The 22,051-nt window shown below is 35.8% G+C and overlaps 2 protein-coding genes across 2 annotated transcripts in view; one reads left to right on the top strand and one right to left on the bottom strand.

The window, feature by feature from the left end:
- LOC127832472 (uncharacterized) overlaps positions 1-3,952 on the bottom strand; it is a 30,206-nt gene extending 26,254 nt beyond the window's left edge. Inside the window, exon 1 of the mRNA XM_052357973.1 lies at positions 3,430-3,952. Within this exon, the coding sequence (XP_052213933.1) occupies positions 3,430-3,662 (233 nt within the window). The 5' untranslated portion in view covers positions 3,663-3,952. The remainder of the gene's footprint in view (positions 1-3,429) is intronic.
- A 173-nt stretch (positions 3,953-4,125) lies between these two features.
- Positions 4,126-15,330, top strand: LOC127832477 (uncharacterized). Its single transcript, XM_052357982.1, has 2 exons — positions 4,126-4,240; positions 14,132-15,330. The coding sequence occupies exons 1-2, from the start codon at positions 4,218-4,220 to the stop codon at positions 14,610-14,612; spliced, it is 504 nt and encodes a 167-aa protein (XP_052213942.1). The 5' UTR covers positions 4,126-4,217; the 3' UTR covers positions 14,613-15,330.
- The last annotated feature ends 6,721 nt before the right edge of the window (positions 15,331-22,051 follow it).

Here is a 22,051-nt window from a genome sequence, read left to right as displayed (position 1 = left end):
GTCGTTGTATTTTGTTACACTACGAGGATTGCTTAAATAAAGTATAAAACACATCACTCAATGTATGAGCACGGGTGGCTGAGTGGTCTCAGCGATAGACTTTTACCCCAGGGGTCAGTGGTTCGAGCCCAGTTGATGGTTAGTTTTTTCTTTTTTTAATTTTATTATTGTCTTTTTTTACTGGAGCTTTTCAGATCCAATGTTTACATTTATCAATACAAAGAATTTTATGACAAACATGCCAAAATCTGTGAAAATGTCCCTTTTGGAATATGTTATTAGTTTATTATTAGGTTTACAATCCTTACCTCACGCTTTACAGACTCGATAAGTGTACGTAATAAACAGAACTAAACAGATGAGTGCTATTAAACATATAACAGATAGATGATAACCATTTACATGCTCATGATTATAGATATGCACATGTATATGTACGTTTTTATGCGTGTGAAATACATCAGTATTTACATCAGTTTAATCACACATATCCTACTGAAACATTGAATACAAAGTACATGATTGACGTGAGAGTGGATGGACTTGTGCAATGCCGAACACAATTCAAGTAGATGTATTCATTCAGCAATTGTTGTTTAAAATATAATGCTTAATATACATAACATCTTGTTGAAAACCATTTTTAACACAACATATCCGAATGATAAAATATTGGTCAAATGGTGTCTTTTTTTAAAAGAAAATCTTGACACACGCAGAAAAATGTTTTTAGGTATGACGTTTGCTCTCGGACGTCCTTCAAAAGTTGTATTCCTGGCGAAAGCTTCGCAAGGCGGTTTTATTTTATGGCGGTATTATTTTTTGTCGTGAAGAAATGTCTGTGCTTTTGTTAAATCTAGTGCACGTGAATCTGATATGTAATGGTTAGGAACACAGATCGTCCAGTAGGTGTACAAGTGAGCTGAACGTGTGTGTTCTCAAAACAGAATTGATGGGTACATATCAAATGGCATGGAACAAAACTATGTATTTTAAAGTATGATTACACAACTTAATACCATATTAGTTATGAATAGACCATGCGTTTTCGCTGATTAGCTGCATAGTATGCTGGTTATGGTCGTTTATTCAGCAAATTTGTTGTAAAACACAGTAGACGTGGTGTATTTGTCGTTTTACAATACACTCTCAGTACATCACTCACATTTCTCACCTTCTTGGTGCCTAGCAATAAAGCAAGTGTCTGTGAACGTACAGACCCGAACGTCCTTATTAATAATAAGGGATACCTCTTACACTTATTTTCGTTTCAGTATAAATATGGACTGTAAAAAATACATAATATAGAAGTAGCTCCACTAACGTAGCATCAGCAATATCGGTTATTTCGAATCCTTTTCCTTCGGACGGGATGAACCGGCCTCAGTTTTCAGGCTCTGAACGCGATAGCCCGATGCATCGCTGTATCCTCTACAGATGTTTCTCTCTTTACCACTCTCTAAACTCTGTTCCCGTTTTCATTCTAACCTATATTTGATTTTCAGTTTTCTTGGAAAATAACCTAATCTAATATTACCATTTCAATCATCCATCACCTCTAACTCTGCTTTTTCACTGTCTCCTGTCTTTTTTTTATTTTACATTATTTCCATTACACACTTCTTCCTGTTCCTTCTGTCCCATTTCCTTTCTCTATATTGACGCTTATTATCTCCCCCTTCCCTCCCCCTTCCCTCAACTCTTGATTCAACAATATATTTCCTTTCAATCTCCCATCTTCCATATTTCTCCTCTCTCTCTTAGCAGATAGATATCTAGATTATATATATATTATACTCTATTCTCGAGTATATATATTATGTCTTCTATCTATCTCTATCTATTCTCTATATATGAGTATGTTATAGCTGTGGAATCTGATATATGTCATGTCTGGAGTCTGTATATATCTTATATTGCATATCTCTCTATCTCTCGCTCTATTCTAGGTCTATTTTCTTGTTATATGCTCTGCTCTTTGTCTCTATCTCGATCTATATTCTCTCTCACTACTCTCTCTCATTCTTCTATCTCTCTCTCTCTCTCTCTCCCCCCCCTCTCTCTCTCGCTCTCTCTTCCGGTTCTATGCATATTTCTTTCCTCATCTATAGTCGTTTCTTCACTATCCTTTCCTCTCACTTACTCCTCCTTCACTGAACTGTTCTTTAACATTTATCTATCCTTTCTCGATTTCGATTTGTCATTGATAATCGACTTATGTTACCAAACCATGTATTTATTGCGTAAACATTATAAGTTTTATAGAACACAACTATTTAACATGGAAAGTACCATGCACATATTGCATTTTACCTGGAGCACGAGCGTATGCTAACATACGCATTACAATACAATCATAAAAACATGTATATATATAAAATCAGATTCAACCACTATGGCGTTAACTCGCGTGTGTTAATGGCCATCTAACCGAAGACCAAACAGTTGATTTGCTTAGTGGTAGACAACAATATTGCTAAATTAATTTTGTTTTAACCATATGATATAACAAACACATATGCAACTTAAATGAACACATGTTTAGGACTATTGGTACCTTACATTGTTAATTAATGGTGTGAATGTATATTGTTCGCATTGCATAGTGTAAAGAAATTCATAGCCACAGTGAAGTAAAAACACATTATATAATAGCAGGTCATGTGTACATTAAACATATATTGAACTATTTTGATATTGTTATACAGTTTACAATGATTATACATTATGAACAAATTTCTGTAAATTCATGGCTCGAAGTCACTCGCGTCTGCGCCCGAAGTAGTTTCGATTAAATCGAAAAATAGCAGTTTTGTTTTCTTGCATATGGAGCCGGAAGAAACTGCAACCACTAGTCGTGGCTTTGGGGACTTGACATAGGCCACTGCGGTCGGGGTACCCCTGATTTCTGATTTTGGAAGGAAATTATTAAATGTCCATTTCCGATCACGATGGAGAAGAACAATTCCGTCGCTTGAGTCTGTTAAGAGATAAGACGGCCCTCTATTACTGACAGCGATATCGAGTACTCTGTATCTATGACTTGTTTCTTTTGTAAGAAGTTCACATTCATTATCCTTTTTTAACACTTGTAATTCTTTCCGTTTCACGTCGCCGACAAACATGATGAACTCAGAGTCCACATGAAGAATCAGCACATTTTTGCCGAAGAGACTTTCATTGTCTACATCATTCACAAATTTTCTGACGTTCGATCCATGGAGATTTTTCTGCCTGATAAAACCATGACTGCCAACGAGTGGTGAAAACGAAGCGAAAAACGATTCTCGCTGAAAACAAATACTCGTGCATCTCTTCTCCAGCAATATTTCTTCGACCATTGATATTGTCGTTGATCCTTGGTCATCCTTCAGTTCGTATATCCAGCACTTGCTGGCACTAAAACGTCCAGTACACAGCACTGCAAACCTTGATTGCGACACTTTTGCCATATCATCCAGTGAACCAAACAGTCCTCTTTGCGTCAGCGAGAAAGTGAATTCCGCTTTCTCTTCCATTTCCTTGCTTAGTATCACAAGACGGTGTCTTTTCCTATTGATTATCAAAACAAAATCACACAGTAATAACAAGGCGCTGATTTCTCCATTACCAAATCTTTTCTCTTCCGCGAATTTCGCAGAATATTGTGTTTTGGTGTCCATGATCGAAGTAACAATCCAAGTATGTTCAATCTCATCACCCTTTTGAATAACTACGTCGATCTTTAATTATAACGGGCTTTTATGCATCGTTTGGGGAATAACCATTATTTCATCGTTATTTTTAGATACAAGTAGTTGCAGCATACGCACACAATATCATATCAATAATGTTTAGCGACTTGATCATCCAAAATTATAAATACCACTGATATAAAACAATATGGAATAATTAATGTCCTTACCAAGAAGAGTAAACAGACACTTACGGAAAGACAGCAGTTTTTAATAAGAAGATGCTTTGGTAAATCGGAGTATGTGTATATCATTTTGTAATGAATGGAGAATAAAACATGCGGCTTTATTATTTTGTAAGGCTTTGGTTTATGGGCAGGCATGGGATCCCGCATATTTGGCTGACCTAATTTCATCGTTATCAGAACAGCTCATGCAGTAGGAACGTATTAGGTGATACAAATGTATACTTGTTTCTAACCACACACATACCAATATTTAAACGCAAATAAAACTGAAGAAAAAACAGGATCGGTTACGTACATGGGATTGAGTAAATATGTGGAGTAAGGTTTTGTTGTCCAATTATACAGACCTATATTGCATTAATGTGATACGCGTGCATTTATCTTCATATAAAATATTTACGTATGAATGTTTCAATCCGAGTGATATTTGCTACAAATATTGTTACGCGTGCATTTGTCTTTATGGAAAATATTTACGTATGCATGTTTCAATTCGAGTGTGATTTGCTACAAATATTGACCGGCATGAATATGTATTTATTGTAATTTTATTTCCCCGTCATTATCGAAGACGTTGAATAGTTCTGATAAGATAGTTCGTGTGTATTGGTGAATTAACTTAAATTGCAATATTCTTCCCTTAAGTTGTTTTTCCTTCCTTTAATTATCAGATGGTATCGAAGTTTATTTATAGCTGTTTGAGGTTTTTCATTTGGAAATTTTAGAAAAACTTTTCTTTCGTTATTTCCTTTTTTGAATTTCGTTAGAAGGCATATAAATGTTGTTTCATATGTTGATGTTATGCGTAGTTGTTCTTTCACTCATGTGAATAGGTTTAGTAATAACAAACACAAATGTGCGCTATATTATTTAATGATGTTACTACGTTTGTGGCTCAAGTGAGACTGGCTTAGCAGCTCACTGTACAATGTAATAGTAAGGTTATTCAAGCATGCAGCTATCTATAGTCTGTATATACAGTAGACTCTGCCAATACCGGACTCTCTGAATACCGGAACTCTCCCGATTCCGGACTGTCGGTCCAGTCCCGTATTTTCTCCTTCTATTTCTTTGTTAAAAAATGTTGAATAAACCGAACTCTCTGAAAACCGGAAACCGGACGGGTATCTCCGTAAATTTGGTCATTTTCAACGTAAAATACATTGAGTATACCGGACGGTCTAAATTCTCAAGATGCCCGAGGCGTGAAAATAACTATACCTAGTCAGCACAGCGAGTGCGGTGTCACACATTTTGCTCGCGCAATTATCGATAATCGGATTAAACATACCATAAAGGTGTCAAGTCGTTACCGCGCTATGGGAGTCCGATTTAGTATTGTAAAACAAACTGTGAATGTCTATAATAGACGTGCGGTAACACAAAAAAGTGATTGACTCGATCGGTTTATTAATTATTTATTATCGCCTATGATAAACAATTTAATTAAAAAATTAATGCATGCCGTTGCGACGATCACTTTCTTGTGATCTTCTCGGGTATTTTAAAAGATCTTATAGCCATGTTTTTAACGCTGAAATGGTTGTTTGTTTGTTTGTCAGATAACTGTTAGAAATATGACTGTTAAATATCCATCCATCTGTATGCAAATTCATACATTGCCGTTAACTAATTTCGAACGCATCTAAAATGTCGCAGCCTTCAGCTAAACGCAGACGCGTAGAGCTTACGTTAGAGGATAAGATAAAGCTCATCATGGAATCAACTGCTCAACCAAAACCATCTCTGAAGGCAATCGGCGAGCGCTTCAAGATCGGGAAGTCAACGGTCGGCGACATCTTGAAGAAAAAGAACGTCTACCAGGAGCAGAAAATTAGATCGTAAAGGAGAAATGTGCTTTCAAGCAGAGAGTGATCTTTGACTTTTTCGTGAAATCGTAAACTTCAAGAATTAGTAGGTTTTGAGATTATGAATATCTTAAAAAATAATTATGACGCTGTTTTTTGCTTGTGTGTATGTTTAATGAAATGTGGTACATGTATGTATTGAATAATAAATCGTGTATCTACAACAATCTTATTTGTGTCGTCACTCCCCTATATGACAAATGCCACCTACGTACATGTATAAAGCACCACGCTCACCTTTGGCTAATAAAAACAAGTCGGTATGGATTTTTTTTGCTTTTAATCGAATTAAAAACACATTTTTTAAGAATGCAATTAACATCATCAGTACCTGCGTACGGTTATCACATGGTACATGTAAATGTATATGGTTTGTTTTATTTTTAGGTGATTCTGTACACAATGCATACCATGTATATTTCGGCAATATGAAAACTCTTGGTAAACCGGAACTCTCTGAGAACCGGACGATCAGACCGGTCCCGAGACCATCCGGTTTACAGAGAGTCTACTGTAGTTACACTATGCAACATCCTCTTTGTTTTGTTAAGATGGAAATTTGTCTTCAATAAACGTTTGTTATAACATATTTACAATTAATTATATTTATGTTAATATTAATAAGCACATAAATCGACCAGCAATAAAACACATATATTGAACTTGTTAATACTAATAATTTGATGTTTTGATCAATGTAACATAAACATAAACATCAACAGCATTCTGAACATTTATTTATTCCATTCATTTTCTGCGTATCGCTGACTCGGCTGCACTATTCTACCTCGACTAACTGATCGTGTCTGATAAGGGGAAATGGGCTTATCTGCAGGTACAGAGGGATGTTGAATATTCAATGCACTATTGTTTGTCGGTTGTTTGACCTGTTTATCAGTGCTTGAATGATTTCTTGCCAAAACATCAGGTGTAAAATCTGATATCTCTGGGAAATCCTCATTGGTTCTGATGAGATAGCGGCGATTTCTCCTGTAAACCTGACCAGAAGGTGTTTGTATTATGTAGGAGTTAGCATTGTGTATTTCGATAACCTTAGCTGGTTTCCAGAGTTTTCCTATCTGGAACCTCACAGATTCATTCAAATGTAATTTTGGGAGCGGTTTTGCGGTTTTGTCATAATTGTTTTTCTGTTTATTTTTGGAAGTTTGAATTGCAGATCGGACAAAGTCTGGGTTAACGACTTTGGGCAGAAGCTGGGTAATCGTTGTAGGCATAATTGACCTAGTTCTCCTACTCATCAGAACTGCACGGGTGACTGATTGAAATCTGGGAGTGGAGTGTTCTTATACTCTAGCAAGGCTAAGTATGGTTCATGGCCACTGTCTTTTGCTTTCTGTAACAGTCTTTTTACAGTCTGTACTGTCCGTTCAGCAAGTCCGTTTGACTTTGGATGATGTGGACTAGATGTGACATGCTCAATATGCCATGATTTGACAAAATTCCGAAATACGTCCGATGTATACTGAGGTCCGTTGTCACTGAAAATACGCATCGGAATGCCATGGGTACTGAATCGTGACTTCAGTTTTATGACAACTGTTGTGGACAGCATGTCCGGAAGTTTGTCTATTTCAAAGTATCTGCTGTAGTAGTCAACTACGAGCAAATAGTCATTTCCATCAAAATGGAATATGTCTGTAGCAACCTCCTGCCATGGACACTGTGGAATTTCATGGGGTGTTAACGGTTCTTTTTGGTTTGAGTTTCTATGCGATAAGCAAATTGTACAGCTCATTATGTACTCAGTAATTTGCTTGCACATTCCTGGCCAGAACATAACGTCTTTGGCTCTTTATGTGCTTTTTTCAATGCCCATGTGACCTAAATGAACTTGTTCTAACATGTGTGGTCGGAGTCGCTTGGGAATGACCAGTGTCTGCCTTCTAAAAATTAAGTCATCGGCTGTCGAAAGATCGTCCCTGTGATTGAAATACTCGCGTCTATAGTCTGTTTCAGGGCTATCATCTGTAGGTCAGTTCTTGTCTCGTTTCTCACGTTTTCAAGACTTCGGTCAGTATAGGTCATGCTCGAGAGCACCGTGTGAACGTGAAGGTCAAGACCTTCGATTTCAGAACAGTCTGACATTGGCTGTCGTGACAGAAAATCCCCGATGGAAACTTTTTTCCCGCTCACATGTCTAACATCAAGGTCATATTTTTGCAAACTAAGCATCATCCTTTGCAAACGAGGTGGTGATGCATGTAATGGCTTCTTCATGATCGCAGATAAGGGCTTATGGTCAGAATGAACAATTACATGTCTGCCATATATGTCCTGGTGAAAACGCTGGCATGCGAACACTATAGCTAGCATTTCACGTTCAATGTTTGCATAATGTTCAATGTCTTAGATGCATATGCAACTGGCTGACCATCTTGCATGATCGCTGCACCTACACCGTTCATTGAAGCGTCACATTCAATGTAAACCGGCTTCTTGGGGTCAAAGTAAGCTAGCACTGGGCTTTGTGTTATGACCTGCTTAACTTTAGAAAAGGCATCTGATTGTGGCTGATCCCATACAAATTCAACGTCTTTTTTCAGAAGCATTCTCAATGGGCTTGTTATTTCAGCCAAATTTGGGGCAAATTTCTGCAGGTAAGTTACCATACCCAAACATGTTTCAAGTTCGCCGCGTGTCTTTGGCGCTTCTACATTGACACATGTCTCAATCTTAGTACTGTCTGGTTTCAGTCCAGATGACGTGATCACGTGACCAAAGAATGGTGCTTCGGACAATCCAATACGACGTTTGTCGGGATTATATTTTATGCCATTTTTACGTGCACGTTGAAGCGTAGCAGTGAGATTTCTGGCATGCTCAATTCTTGTACATCCACTTATTAATATGTCCTCAACTATTGTGCGTACACCTGTCAGTACCCTGAATATCTCATCAATTTTCTGTACAAAAATGTCATGAGATGATTTTATCCCAAAAGGAAGTCGGAGATAACGATATCTACCCAATGGAGTACTGAATGTTGTCAGGTTGGATGACTCTTCGTCAAGCCTTACACTCCAGTAAGCATGTGTAATGTCTAATAGACTGAAATATTTGCATTTAGCTAACTGTGTTGTCACGTCGTCAAGTGTTGGCATAGGATAATGTGGTCTTCGAATAGCGTCATTCAGTGCTTTTGGGTCAAGACATATTCTTAACTGTCCAGTGCTCAGCTTTTCAACCACTACAAGTGAATTTACCCAGTCTGTGGGTCTATTGACCTTAGCAATTATGTCATTGTTTTCCATTCTGTCAAGCTCTTCTTGTAGTCTATTGCGTAATGCTTCCGGAACTCTCCTAGGAGGATTAACGACTGGTATAGCATCTGGCTTTCAAATGAACCTTTCAAGTGCCAGGGATGACCCCGATAGCTTCAAAGAGGTCTTTGTAATCTGATAACACACTTTCTTTATTTAACTCTTGGGATGGGCTATCAACAGTACACGTCAGCTGAATTAATCCTAGATCGGTTGATGTTCTCAGGCTTAAGGGAGGTACCGACGGGGAATCTTAAACACGAAACCACGTGTTCACAGTTTTGTCTTTGTGTGAACATCGCAATTTGATTTTCCCTACAACTGGAAGTCTGTTACCCGTATAGGCAGTCAAAATGTCAGTAGGGGGTTCCAATGGGGAACCATTAAACTCTTTCTTCGGCAGAATGTTTACTGAACTTCCAGTATCAATTTTAAAACTAATGGGAAATTGATTAGGGCCAATGGGGAGACGGACCATTGCACGATCGGTAGAAAAAAATGTGCTTACCGTGTCAATATTGAATCCACCTACATCCGCTATTACATCATGACCTTGTTGTGTCAAAGTCCACAGTGTGTATATTATAGTTTTTAGAACGGCAACACTTTGCGAAATGGTTAAGTTTGTTGCACTTGCGGCACTGCTTTCCTTTTGCCGGACATTGTCCAAAGTTGTGAAATGTATAACAGTTGAAACACGGCTTGTGTTTAGTAGGTAGACTTGGACCTGCATCAGTAGCTGTTGTCCGACGTTGTTGTCGTTGGCGATGCGGTTGCATCGGTCTCTGGTGCACTGGCCTGGATCGGCACGCGTCTACTTCGTTGTTCATGGAGCGCAGCTGCTCCCTTGAGTACTCCAGACTTTGCGCTGTCAGTACGGCTACATCGAGTGTCAACCTTGCACCGATATTGATAAGCTTCTCGCGTCACTTTGGCGAATTTGTGCCAAACACGATCCTATCTCGAATCATTTTGTCCGTCTTTTCGGCAAAGTTGCAGTCTTGTGCACAACGTTGCAAGGCGCGTAATATATGCATCAATGGAGTCGTTGTCCTGCATCTGTTTGTAAAACTTGTACCGGGCAAAGATCGGAATTAACTTTGGCTGCACGTAATTTCTGAAACGTTCATAATATGTTTTTATCTTCTTTGCATTTTCTGGTGAAATGTCTTTCCACGTGCTATGAATGTCACGTCCTCTGTCACCAATCCACAATAAGAAATATGAAACATGTTCTTCCTCTGATTTGTTCTTCAAAGGTCCACTAAACATGAGTTTCACGTAACGTTCAAATTTATCAAATGCTTCGGGTAAATTGGACGAGTTCCAGTTCATTCGCGGAGCTTGGATGCCACTTAAATCCATTTTTTAAACTTATGTGATGTGGATAAATCACTCAAATACTTCTGACACCATGTTTCATATGTTGATGTTATGCGTATTTGTTCTTTTACTCATGTTAATAGTCTTAGTAATAACAAACACAAATGTGCGCTATACTATTTAATGATGTTACTACAATGGTGGCTCAAGTGAGACTGGCTTATCAGCTCACTGTACAATGTAATAGTAAGGTTATTCAAGCATGCAGCTATCTATAGTCTGTATCTAGTAACACTATGTAACAAATGTTATTTCCACAGAAATATGAACACGAAATTAAGCAATGCATTTGTCAATGTTAAATACGAATTAACAGTATTAAATTGTAGCTCGTATTTTGATGAAATCTGTGCGAAAATCCTACACAATTTCAGTGCTTAATTATGTACAATGTAAATATTGCACTTAACATACTCTCCGCCAATTACCAATTACTCCAATGTCTCTGGCAGATAGGCCTCAATTCGGTCATATGCTGGTTCAAGTATAAACAGTACGCATTACTTAGCAGAATGCTCTATAAACATGATAAACGGATGCTCGATGCTGGATGTGTAACTTTATACCAATTGTTATGTTATAAACATATAAACACCGTTTTCAGTCTATTTAATAAATCAGCCAAAGATAATACAGCACTTCCTCCACAATCAGAGCTGCGTGTAGCGGTGAGTTGTTCGGTGTAAATACTAGATACTAGCTGGTATGGGCTCTGTTTTTTGCTGAGGTGAGAATCATCCTCATCATCATCTTCAGTAATTGCATCCCTCTAACTAGAGTATTCTCGCAATGGAGTATGTTAGTATCCGGGGTACAGATCAGGGCCGATATTGACCAAACGTGCTGTCTCCATTGGTTATTATCGGCTCAGGTTCTACTGAAATTTACTACGGGTACTCTTCAGAATTCTACAATCAAACCCTGGTACTGAAAATATGCTTAAATGCCGCCGACAATACTCCGGGGGTACTTTTAGTTCATTTTCCGTACCCCGGGCACTTTGTAGTATGATAAAGAGAACCCGGATTACTTTTAGGTTGTACCTGAGCCGAAAACAAAGAATAGTGCCTGAATGAGCCCTGTATATTAATTACTGTAAGACGAACCATTACAAAACGTCATACTCCTAGCAAAGGTGTCGTTCGTTCCTCACCATACATCTCTGCATGGGCCACAACGCCAGGAAACTTGGCGAAACTTTAAGAAATATTTTTTCTTATTTTTAAGTTTATTTATAGTATTCCTGCATAAACTTATATGCATATCTAACTTTAAAATCCTTTATATTGAAATTATATCAATTCGTTTCATTAAAAATATGGGAACTATTTCCCTGCCTTTTTACGCAGCTAAAATTATTCCGCCATATGTAAACAAAATGGAGAAATTGGATGCTGTCGTGCGTTGTTACGACGAGAAACTGATTTTGAAAGACAAACAGCGTGAAGCTTTAATGCATTTAGCAAACAGAAAAGGAGACATTATCGTCAATCTTCCAGTTGGCTATGGAAAGAGTATAATCTATCATTTACTACCCAAAGTTCTTGGTGAAAATGTCAACAAACCTGTTGTTTTGGTTGTTTCTCCATTGAATGTTATTCAGAAAAACCAGTGTGTGTCATTATAAAAACATAACATTTCATCATGTAGACTTGACATTAGTGCTAATGTAGATGATCGTCGTGAGTTTGAACAAGATGGGGACATTAACCGGCATTTGTACAAATGCAAGACAGATGCAAACATCGACCATCTGATACAGGGTGATTTTTAAGTTATATTGTTCCATCCTGAAGCTCTACTAAACACACACAAAGGTCGAGAAATACTGAAAAGTCAGCTTCAACAGCATGTTGTAGCAGTTGTCATTGATGAATGTCATATTCTGGATAAATGGTGTGTTTCACGTGGTAATACAACATGGCTTATGTGCTTCTTTAATTCAATAGACAAAACTGTTACAGCACTCTATGCAAGACTGTAATTTAAATTATTTTCTAGTTAAACCTATTTGAAGCTCATTTAAGTTTTTAAGTCCCTATACCAGTGACCTAACTGTATATTTCTTGCTGAATTACTATAATAGAGTAGTTGCAGTAATTCAACTCTCAGCTTTATAACCCAAAGGGTAACAGATCAGTGAATCTGTTTACATGGATATTGTCCAGATAATGAACATCAGTTGAACACGTTAATTGCAGTGTTTTATCATTTAGTATATGATTTTTGCTTATATAAAAAACTAAAATAATTTATCTTTTAAAATGTAGTTGACATTACATGTACATTAAATCAAAGATTTAATAACTGTTATATCTCCATATTACATTCATTTCGGTTATTTACTTGCACATAACTGAATTAAAATATATTTTAAACATACAGACGTAACCTCATTTTATGTCTTCCATTTCATGTATAATCATTTCATGCCACACCCATTTTGGGTCACTAGGCCAAAGGTCAAGGTCACTGTGACCTTTAAAAAAATAATTCTGACCAGCTTTCGAAGCCGAGCGAGGAGCCTGTTATGCGTTGCTCTTGTTTTATAATTTTTTAATTGTTAAAGTGTACTACATAATTAAATGGCATGTGCAATTTTAATTGCTGAAATCTTAAGATCTGCCTTTGTATTTGAATGGAGAATACTTTCCATTTAACTGGAAAGAGGTCTGGGTTCATATCCAAGCAGAGGCTTAGAAGATGAAGCAAATTGTGATTTGTCTTGAATTATTGATTTGGGCCAACTGTTGATACACATTAGACATAAATACAGGACACATAACACTTAAATACGGGGTTATATAAACTAATATTTTGAACCCATTAGTCCAATGGCATACTTTCCTTTCAATATTTTTTTTATGTACATGTAAGAGTTTTCTACGAAATTCCATGAGCCCTGGAGTACACATTTCAGAGGCTATGGCTACTGGGCTCGTGCTAATTTATATCCCTTGAATAAATAAAACAATGCAGGAAATAAAGTCATGCGTTTACTATTTATACTATTTATTCAATATAAAGAAGTGAAACTCCAGCTGCTGGAGCAGTATTGAATTTTCATTAAAAACAATTAGTTGGTCCTTTATTTAAGGCAAGTGACCGATTGCCCAAACAGTACAAAACAGCACAATACAGCACAATACAAACCAACATTAACACACGCATTATTATTATACACAACAAAATATGGTGACTGGTAATATTTTTTTGCAGCCATAAAATAAAACATAACAATGAAATACTGACTATAATAATTTGTGAAGCTACAATGCAACTGGTATGCTGATAAAAGTTACCAGATAAAAATACTATAATCTTAGATGACGTTTCCCTTTTTATTTCCTTAGAAGGTTAATGTAGGTTTTGTCAAAAAAATAACTTCACTACCATTAATTTAAAATACTTTTAAGGAATTGTTTGTTAAGTTATGTTTTCAGCTTATTTCACCAAGAGTAAATGTTCCAAAAAATCAGCCAATACATCTACAACTTGTACCAAAAATGTTATACCAGTGATTCCTTTTATCAAATGAATAGCTTTTAAAAATTGCTTATCATGTCAACTGTTTATTGTTTTAACAAACATTTATTTCCTTACAAGAATAATAAAATATATTTATCAATATTGTTAATAACTATTCAAATGATACAAATACACATCTGTATTTTCAGGGGAGACGAGTTTCGAACTGCTTTCAAGGAACTAAAAACATTAAAGGCATGCTTTCCTTCTGTACCATTTGTTGCACTAAGTGGAACACTTACATCTGAACAGAAGAAAAACTTACCAAAGCAACTATGTTTAAGTAACTACACCGTCATCGAAAGCAGTCCGGATAAGCCAAATCTTTTCTTAGAGAAGTTTGACAAGGGAAGTTCGTGTGATGTGGAAGGTGAATATGAAGCAGTTACCCATGGAATATGTGACAGGCTGTTTCAGGAAAGGGAAAAGTTTCCGGTCACAATGTTATTTCTCCAAGTGTACTATATGAGCCAAGTTCTTATGTACTTAAATAGTATTTTTCAACCCACAAGCATTGATACTGCTTTGAACAGTGCAATCTGCTCAGGACAGAATGAATATGTGATTGACAGGACAGTGAATGCAATGAACCGCAGTGTAAGAGAGTGTTCTAAACCTCTTAACTTGTGAAAGTTCTGAAGAGTTGTGTGGGACGAAGGAATTTGGCGGGGAAGGAAGAAAAGGGTGAACGAACAACCCAATAGGAACCTTTCTCTCAATCAATCTTTCATTCAAACATAAAACATAAAGAACAATTGGACGGTTACGGTAAACAGTGTTCACACGAAAGCACGTGCAGCAGTTGGATAGCCTCGGCCGACTTCGTAGATATACATTGTTAAATGTATAAATCCGAAGTATTCCGATTCACCCAACAACAGCAGACGACACAATGACAAATCACCTTGACAATGACAAACGAGGACAAACGGAAAAGTCGGCGCATGCGCGATTACAATTATACGTTCGCGTGCACTTTAACTATGAAACGACGCATGCAAATTCAATATAGGTGAAAACGGACATAAAGAAAATGTCAAACTGTGACACATTTATGAATAACCAGCTTTCCGTACTCATATTTTCATTGAATTGATTACGCAATTTATGACGTATCTCATGTGACGTAATTTAAATGACGAAACTAGCTAGACGCTTTGGATTTAAGGACAACAACAAATCGGACTTGGAGTGTTTTTATTTAACAATTAAATATTTTTTAAGCATTTAACGATTAGTGTGTGTATTTACGATGGATTATTATAATATAATGAATGTGAATAACAGTGTTGGGATATAGAGCTAAATCTCGAATGAAACTGGTGAGACTGCATTTTCGATTTCGTTTAAATGTCGAATAAAGCGATGTTTTGTTGAATAATTTATGGATTCAATTTAAGAAAAGTGTAAGTGAATTGTTCTTTAACTGTTCGAATGTTGAATTAAAAGGGTAATTTCTATGATAAATAAGTCGTTCCTTTGTCAGTCGATCAAAGAATGTCTATCCACAAAGAACTGCCTGCTTACATCCAGTGCTTTAAAATAGAAAAGGTGGATGGCGATGAAGAAATGTGTCCAAAATTTAACTCGTCATGGAAGCAAATTAAACTTTACGAAAATAAACATGGTTATTACACAACTTCGGTGAGTAGAACAATAACCTAGATGTTTTACTTTTTTATGGCTAAGACTGGATGTGGACGCCATTTTTTTTCCAGTGGTACGTCACGCGCACACATTCTGAGGGCCGAATATCTAAATAATCGGCTCTAGGGCCGAATATTTATAGATCTAATGACCCCGCAATGGAGATAATGGCATGAACAACTGTACAAATTTGTAACTATATATAGTAAGGTATGTATTATATGTAAATAATACCGTCACATGGCTTAAATTACGTAGGCCAGATGTTAGCGTTAAGTATACGAAAAAACATTGAAATCAATATACATGTAGCGATATATGTCACATTCGAGCTAATGACTTAAAACTACACAATTCATCATCTATTAAATACTTGATCAACTGCAAAATAATAAAAATGTTAACGCTTGACTTCTAATAAGAAAACGTTCTTCAAATAATTCGTATCAATGCGGAATTCATTCACGACAGTTATTTCGTGTAAAACAATATAACAAAGGTGTGAACTGTGTTTGTCGTTTGAAAGTCAGGGCCCGAAAATGTGCTGAAAAGAAAGTCAATAAATTCATTATGTATATTCGGGAAAATACTATAATCGTGATTCATGTTATTTTTTTGCCGCCAGCATGCGCAAAATATGTTTATTATAAGAGAAAATGATCTTCGCACATCCAAAATCTCGAAGGTCCAGTAAGTGAACAAAACATTTTTGGACGGGTTTCCCTCAATAACTTTTATATTCCGACGTATTCGATCCGGACACGAAAAAAAGAGGGAAGCACAAACACTGTACAGCCGAAAGGGCGTTTCTATGTAAAAGAAATATTCATATTAACAGGCTTACCGGGTGAAAATACACGCTAGCAAAAATTATGAAAACGACGCCATTTTGTAAGTCAGTTCCAACTTGCCTCACTTTAACGCAGTCAGCTTCCACAAAAGCATGCCCCCCCCCCCCTCCTACTGAATTGTAACTGATAAAAATACAACAATCTCTAAAACAAGTAGGGATGGGAACGAATGCTGAAAATAATATTCGAATATGCGTTTGTCATTTTTCGAATATATTCGAATATTCGATTTTTAAACAATATATAAACATGTCAGAACTTATGACCGTCCGGAGCAACGTACTATTTCATATTGCCACTAATACCACGATAAATCGTATCATAAGTGCGGCTTTGAAAAACTTGATAGAGTAATAATTTTAGAAAAAATAATATAGATTATTATGTTCTTTTTAAATTAACTCTGTTTATTTTCATAACATATAAGATATTTCCGGAAAACACATTACCGTAATTCTAATGTATTTCAATACTTCAAATTGATTCGGATAACTTCCCACCGATAATATATTTTTCGTTACTTTTTTTCTGGAATTAAGAACCACGACGATTTAAAGAGACTGTCAACCACGAATGACGAAAAAAATGAAAATTCTAAAATACCGTATTTTTTTTAAATACAATTATTAGTTTATATTGATTAAAATATCACGACTGGTATATTACATTACTTGAAAAAATTTCATATTTTCAGTATATTCGGTAATAACATTTCGTGATGTGAAATCGAAAGTACATCGCGAATATAGGTGACATAACGATATACACACTTTAAGTAACGCAAGTAGATTGATCATTTTATATATTAGATATATACAATTCACTACGTATGCACAATTTGCATTCCTGGGTTTACCACGTGGCGATGATGATCAATCTACTGGCATTATTTATAGTTAAGTGGTAGACATACCCAGTAAAATTAATTACTAAATATACTGAAAATATGAAAACTTAATAACTTTTTTTCAAGTAATGTAATATACCAGTCGTGATATTTTAATCAATATAAACTAATAATTGTAAAAATACGGTATTTTACAACTTTTCTTTTCTTCGTCATCGTGGTGGACAGTCCCTTTAATTAGTTTATATTTGAGTACCTAAATTCTAATTAAATAAACATTGATTTAATATATGGATAAGGCATTCAAAAAAAACATGCAATACGCCCCGATCTTGGTGGGACAGTCCCGCTTTTGGGGTATTTGGCCCGATGTCCTGATAAAAGACAATTTCGCCCGACATTCGTAAAACACGACGTGCGTGCTATAAATTAACAATAAAATTCGCTATTAAATGTCTGTCTTGGTAAAACTTGCAATCACTAATCCCTTTATTGCCCCTTATTACCATCTTCGTCTACTTCTTTAATGCACCAGTGTAGTTTTTGACTACCTTATCAGCAATTATCTGCAAATTATTGATTTTATCAGGCATTCACACCATGGTGTTTTATGATATGGGTCGCTTATTGCTATTGATAGATATGTCGCACTGAAATAAAAGCCAACTGCGGCCCAATCAAGTCCAAAGATACTGCGTATTATACCACCTGAGGTTAAAAGACCTGTCAAAACACAGATTGTTTTTTTTATCAAACAAATCGAATGCTTGTCGATACACATTGATGTTTCACATAAATTAATTTTCATTTTCGACTGATTATCAGAAAATAGTTTGCATCAATATAAATTTTAAGGGGTGTTGCTGCAGTTTTGCTGTTTTTTTCCATCTAATAGATTTTGTCCAAAATTTATATTTAAAATATATATACAAATACTATATGAAAAATGAAATAAAAACATAAGGTAACCGACCTTGTTTTGATTTTATTCATCATTATATAACATGTACTTTCTCGATAAAACTGAAAAATCTCTAATTGCGTAAAAATAATTAATAAACTATGAAATTGGCAACATGTAGATATTATATAAGCTAAGATACATCATATTGCATGTAATTAAACCACACACTACCAATAAAATGGAGTACACAGGTTAAATTTTAAGAAATTTATATTTAAATTTTGTTATGTCACCCCAAAAAAAAACGTAATTTTTTTACTCTTGTAACCACATAAATTGATTTTTTTTCTGTCTAATAGAAATCTGCTCAAATATGTTCATCTACGTATTGTAATCATAAAACACAAATAAAAAAAAACCATGGTCACCGCATTTTTAACAGAGATTTTTTGTTTTAACAATCCCTACCGTCTACGTAAAATTTCATAAAATACAGACAATTAGGCAAAACCCAAGTACCGGTACATAGATTGTCAGAAATATGCATAAACATTAGAAAATGTTTACAATCTTAACTGGGATCACAACAGCTTACAAAAGGCATTAATAAAAACAATTTTAATCACAAACATAAGACCATACAGTATCAAACTCGACCTTAATCATTAATAACTTACATGTACTTGTTCACAGATTTCGGCATGTTTTGATGTTTGCGATTAAATGCTTCAAATTGATAATTGTAAACAACAGGACTAAAGAGCTCCAGTATAAAACAAGAATGAAATTAAAGAAAGAAAAAACAAGTAAAAAAAAAGTTAACCCCACCTGGGATCGAACCACTGACAATTGTATTATGAGCCAACTCGGTCATTTCTAATATACTGATAACAAAAGTATTGAGTTGTGATAATAGCATCATCGGTGTCGCTATAAATATATCATCGGTTAAATAAACTGCCGCAACACACCTTAAGTAAATTGGCGACTGGTCCCTCTCCTAATATCCTTCCGTTTGCGAATTAGCATCTCGTTCATTGATGGCAGCTGTTATGTTTAACAATGACTTATACAGGAATGTTGTCTGCACTAAACCCAAACTGCGAGTACATGTTCTTATACATTTTTTTAGAAGTATCCTTGCTTAAAAATAGAATATTCGAATATGATTTTTGATTCGAATATTCGGCCTATGTTTGATAATTCGAATATTCGAATATTCGGTCCCATCCCTAAAAACAAGAGACGCAATATACTTAAAGTACTTTATTGTTTATGTTAACAGCCATATGGCACTAAGAATGCCTCACCGAGACGTGATTTCTGCTCACGTATAGTTACATTGCGTTTTCAACTAAAGAGTAGTCGCTCAACTAAATTGAACACTACAATCTTTGTTTTCTTCCATTTCCACCAACCGGATGTAACTGCAACTACTAATCGCGGACGCGGAGCCTCAATAAGCGCTACTGCGGTCGGGGTCCCGCCGAGTTTAGACTTTGGTAAAAAGTTGTTGAACGTCCATTCGCGGTTTTTGCTGAGAAGAACCACTCCATCACTCGAGTCTGTCGCCATGTACGTCGTTCATTCAGCGCTTCTTGCGATATCCAACACTCTGTATCTGTGAATTGTTCCTTCGGAAATCATCAGAGAATCAGAGAAAGTATCCTTACCAAATATATACAAATGCTTGTGTTTCATGTCACAAACATACATCACAAAATCCGGATAAACGTCTAATATCCGAATGCTTTTGCTAAGTAGAATATGTGTGTACTCTCGTTTTGCAGGCTTCACAATATATGGTCCGTGTTCCACCTCTTCTATTGACGTCATTTGAATATAGCTCTCCCCTAGAAAAGGTGTGACTGCGGCGAATACAAAATTACGCTGGTAACATATACTTGAGGGGAGTGTTCTTGCCAAGCGAAGTTTATTGACCACTATAAACCCACAAAGATCGTCCTTCAATTCCATAAGATACAATTCGCACCATCCTGTATTCCCTATATTCCTCAATGCGCACCACAAAGACATCGACCATAGAACTGCAAACCTAGAAGAAGATATTTTCGTCATATCCTTCACAGTTCCAAACTCACCTGGTGTGAAAACGCGTCTCGAGATTTCCTCCAACGACATATTGTACAGTACCAGCGTGTTTGTGGTTCTGTTAGAAGTCAGTAGATATTCACCAAGCTCGATCATGGCGTTAATTTCACCTGTGACCGCTATTTGCTGTCGTGCTTTTATGGCAACGCATTTCTCGTTTTCCATCGTGGACATAACCATAAAAAAGTTTTAATAATGTTGTAATCTGTGTTCACTGCAAGTATGTTGAATTAAAAAAAATTCTTTTCATTTGTAACTCGTTGAGTATACAACACCATTTGGCTTTCCCACTTTTCACACACTTTTTAATCACAACTGTAATTGTGCATGTCTATTTACAATCTAAAGATTTTCAGAAAATACTCTTATCAGTATCGATTGTAAATTACATAGGTATGGTCCTATCATGTGGAGTTTTAAATGGTAGTGTAGCAGAGCTCCAGATAAGGCTTTAGATTAAAGGGTATTTCACTCCCTGATATTATTGTTAAAGCGTATTTTACTCCTTTGTTTCAGCCATAAATGGTATTTAGGAATATTAAGGAGTATTTACCATTTCCATAGAAAACTGACAAAGTAAATGGCGTGTTTAATCTAGAAATATTACTATTTGTTATTTATATTATTAAATGCAAACAGAATGAATTTAAAATGACGATGTGAACAGACTTTCTTTAAAAAATATTCCCGCAGGAGCCGCTGGTCCTGTAAAAACGTTCCTTTTTTGATCCACAAACATGATGGGCCGCCATTTTTATTACAAGCTTATTTTGATTGACTTACTTTAGTCTGGATTACCTGCCCCTTTCTATTTGTTTACAATAGAAGCTGGGAACCAGACTAGACTTACTTTTGATTCAAAGTTCAACTTACACTAAAACTCAACTGGGTTATTGGTTAAACCGGTTACGCACTTTGATCAATTTAAAATACGTACCAAGATTTGTATTGCGTTTTGTTACGTACTGGGCCGATTTTTAATGCGTTTTATTTATTTTTTCAATACGTAAATACGCAGATACGCCTCTTATCTGGAGCTCTGATGTCAGTGATAGGATCCCGATGCACGTGTTGTCCTAATTTTATATACTTTATCTTTAATTTAAACAATGTTTCATTTTTTTGCATGAGGAAAAGTATGACATTGAGAAAACGCTGTACACATGTATTATTATATGGAATTATCACAAAACGTCTTTATTTTTAATCAAATCATTGGTCACTTGTCAAAGCAAAAACTTTCTGGTTGAAACATGTGTCACGATTAACACTTCTTGAGTCGTTCTTATAACTACAAGTTTTCTGTTTTAAGGCTATTTCGTTACGCACAAATTTGACACACCGATACCACGAAATGTAATTATTAGGCAGTTAGAGAAGTAATTATCTTTGATATTATCAAAATGATAAGTTCCGTACGTTATCGAATGGATATGGCCTTCATTCAACTTTGTTGAAAACCATGTTTATCGGACGCCATGCCATATTGATGACTTAGTCATCAACAAAAATTGGAGCAAACGAGCAAGATTTTTGTTTCAATTTTGGAGCGAGCACATACATTTTCGTGAATGTATATATAATCTTTACATTATCATTTTTGCTTTGCATGTAAGAAATTTTATATATCTATCACATAAACATGTATAATAAAGATAAATCAAGAGACGTAATATGATATATCTGACTACCATGTGTGATATTGATC

The sequence above is a fragment of the Dreissena polymorpha genome, chromosome 5 (assembly GCF_020536995.1).
Source record: "Dreissena polymorpha isolate Duluth1 chromosome 5, UMN_Dpol_1.0, whole genome shotgun sequence".
Classification (NCBI taxonomy): domain Eukaryota; kingdom Metazoa; phylum Mollusca; class Bivalvia; order Myida; family Dreissenidae; genus Dreissena; species Dreissena polymorpha.
Note: the sequence above shows the minus strand (reverse complement) of the source record. Positions and strands in the feature narration are given on the sequence as shown.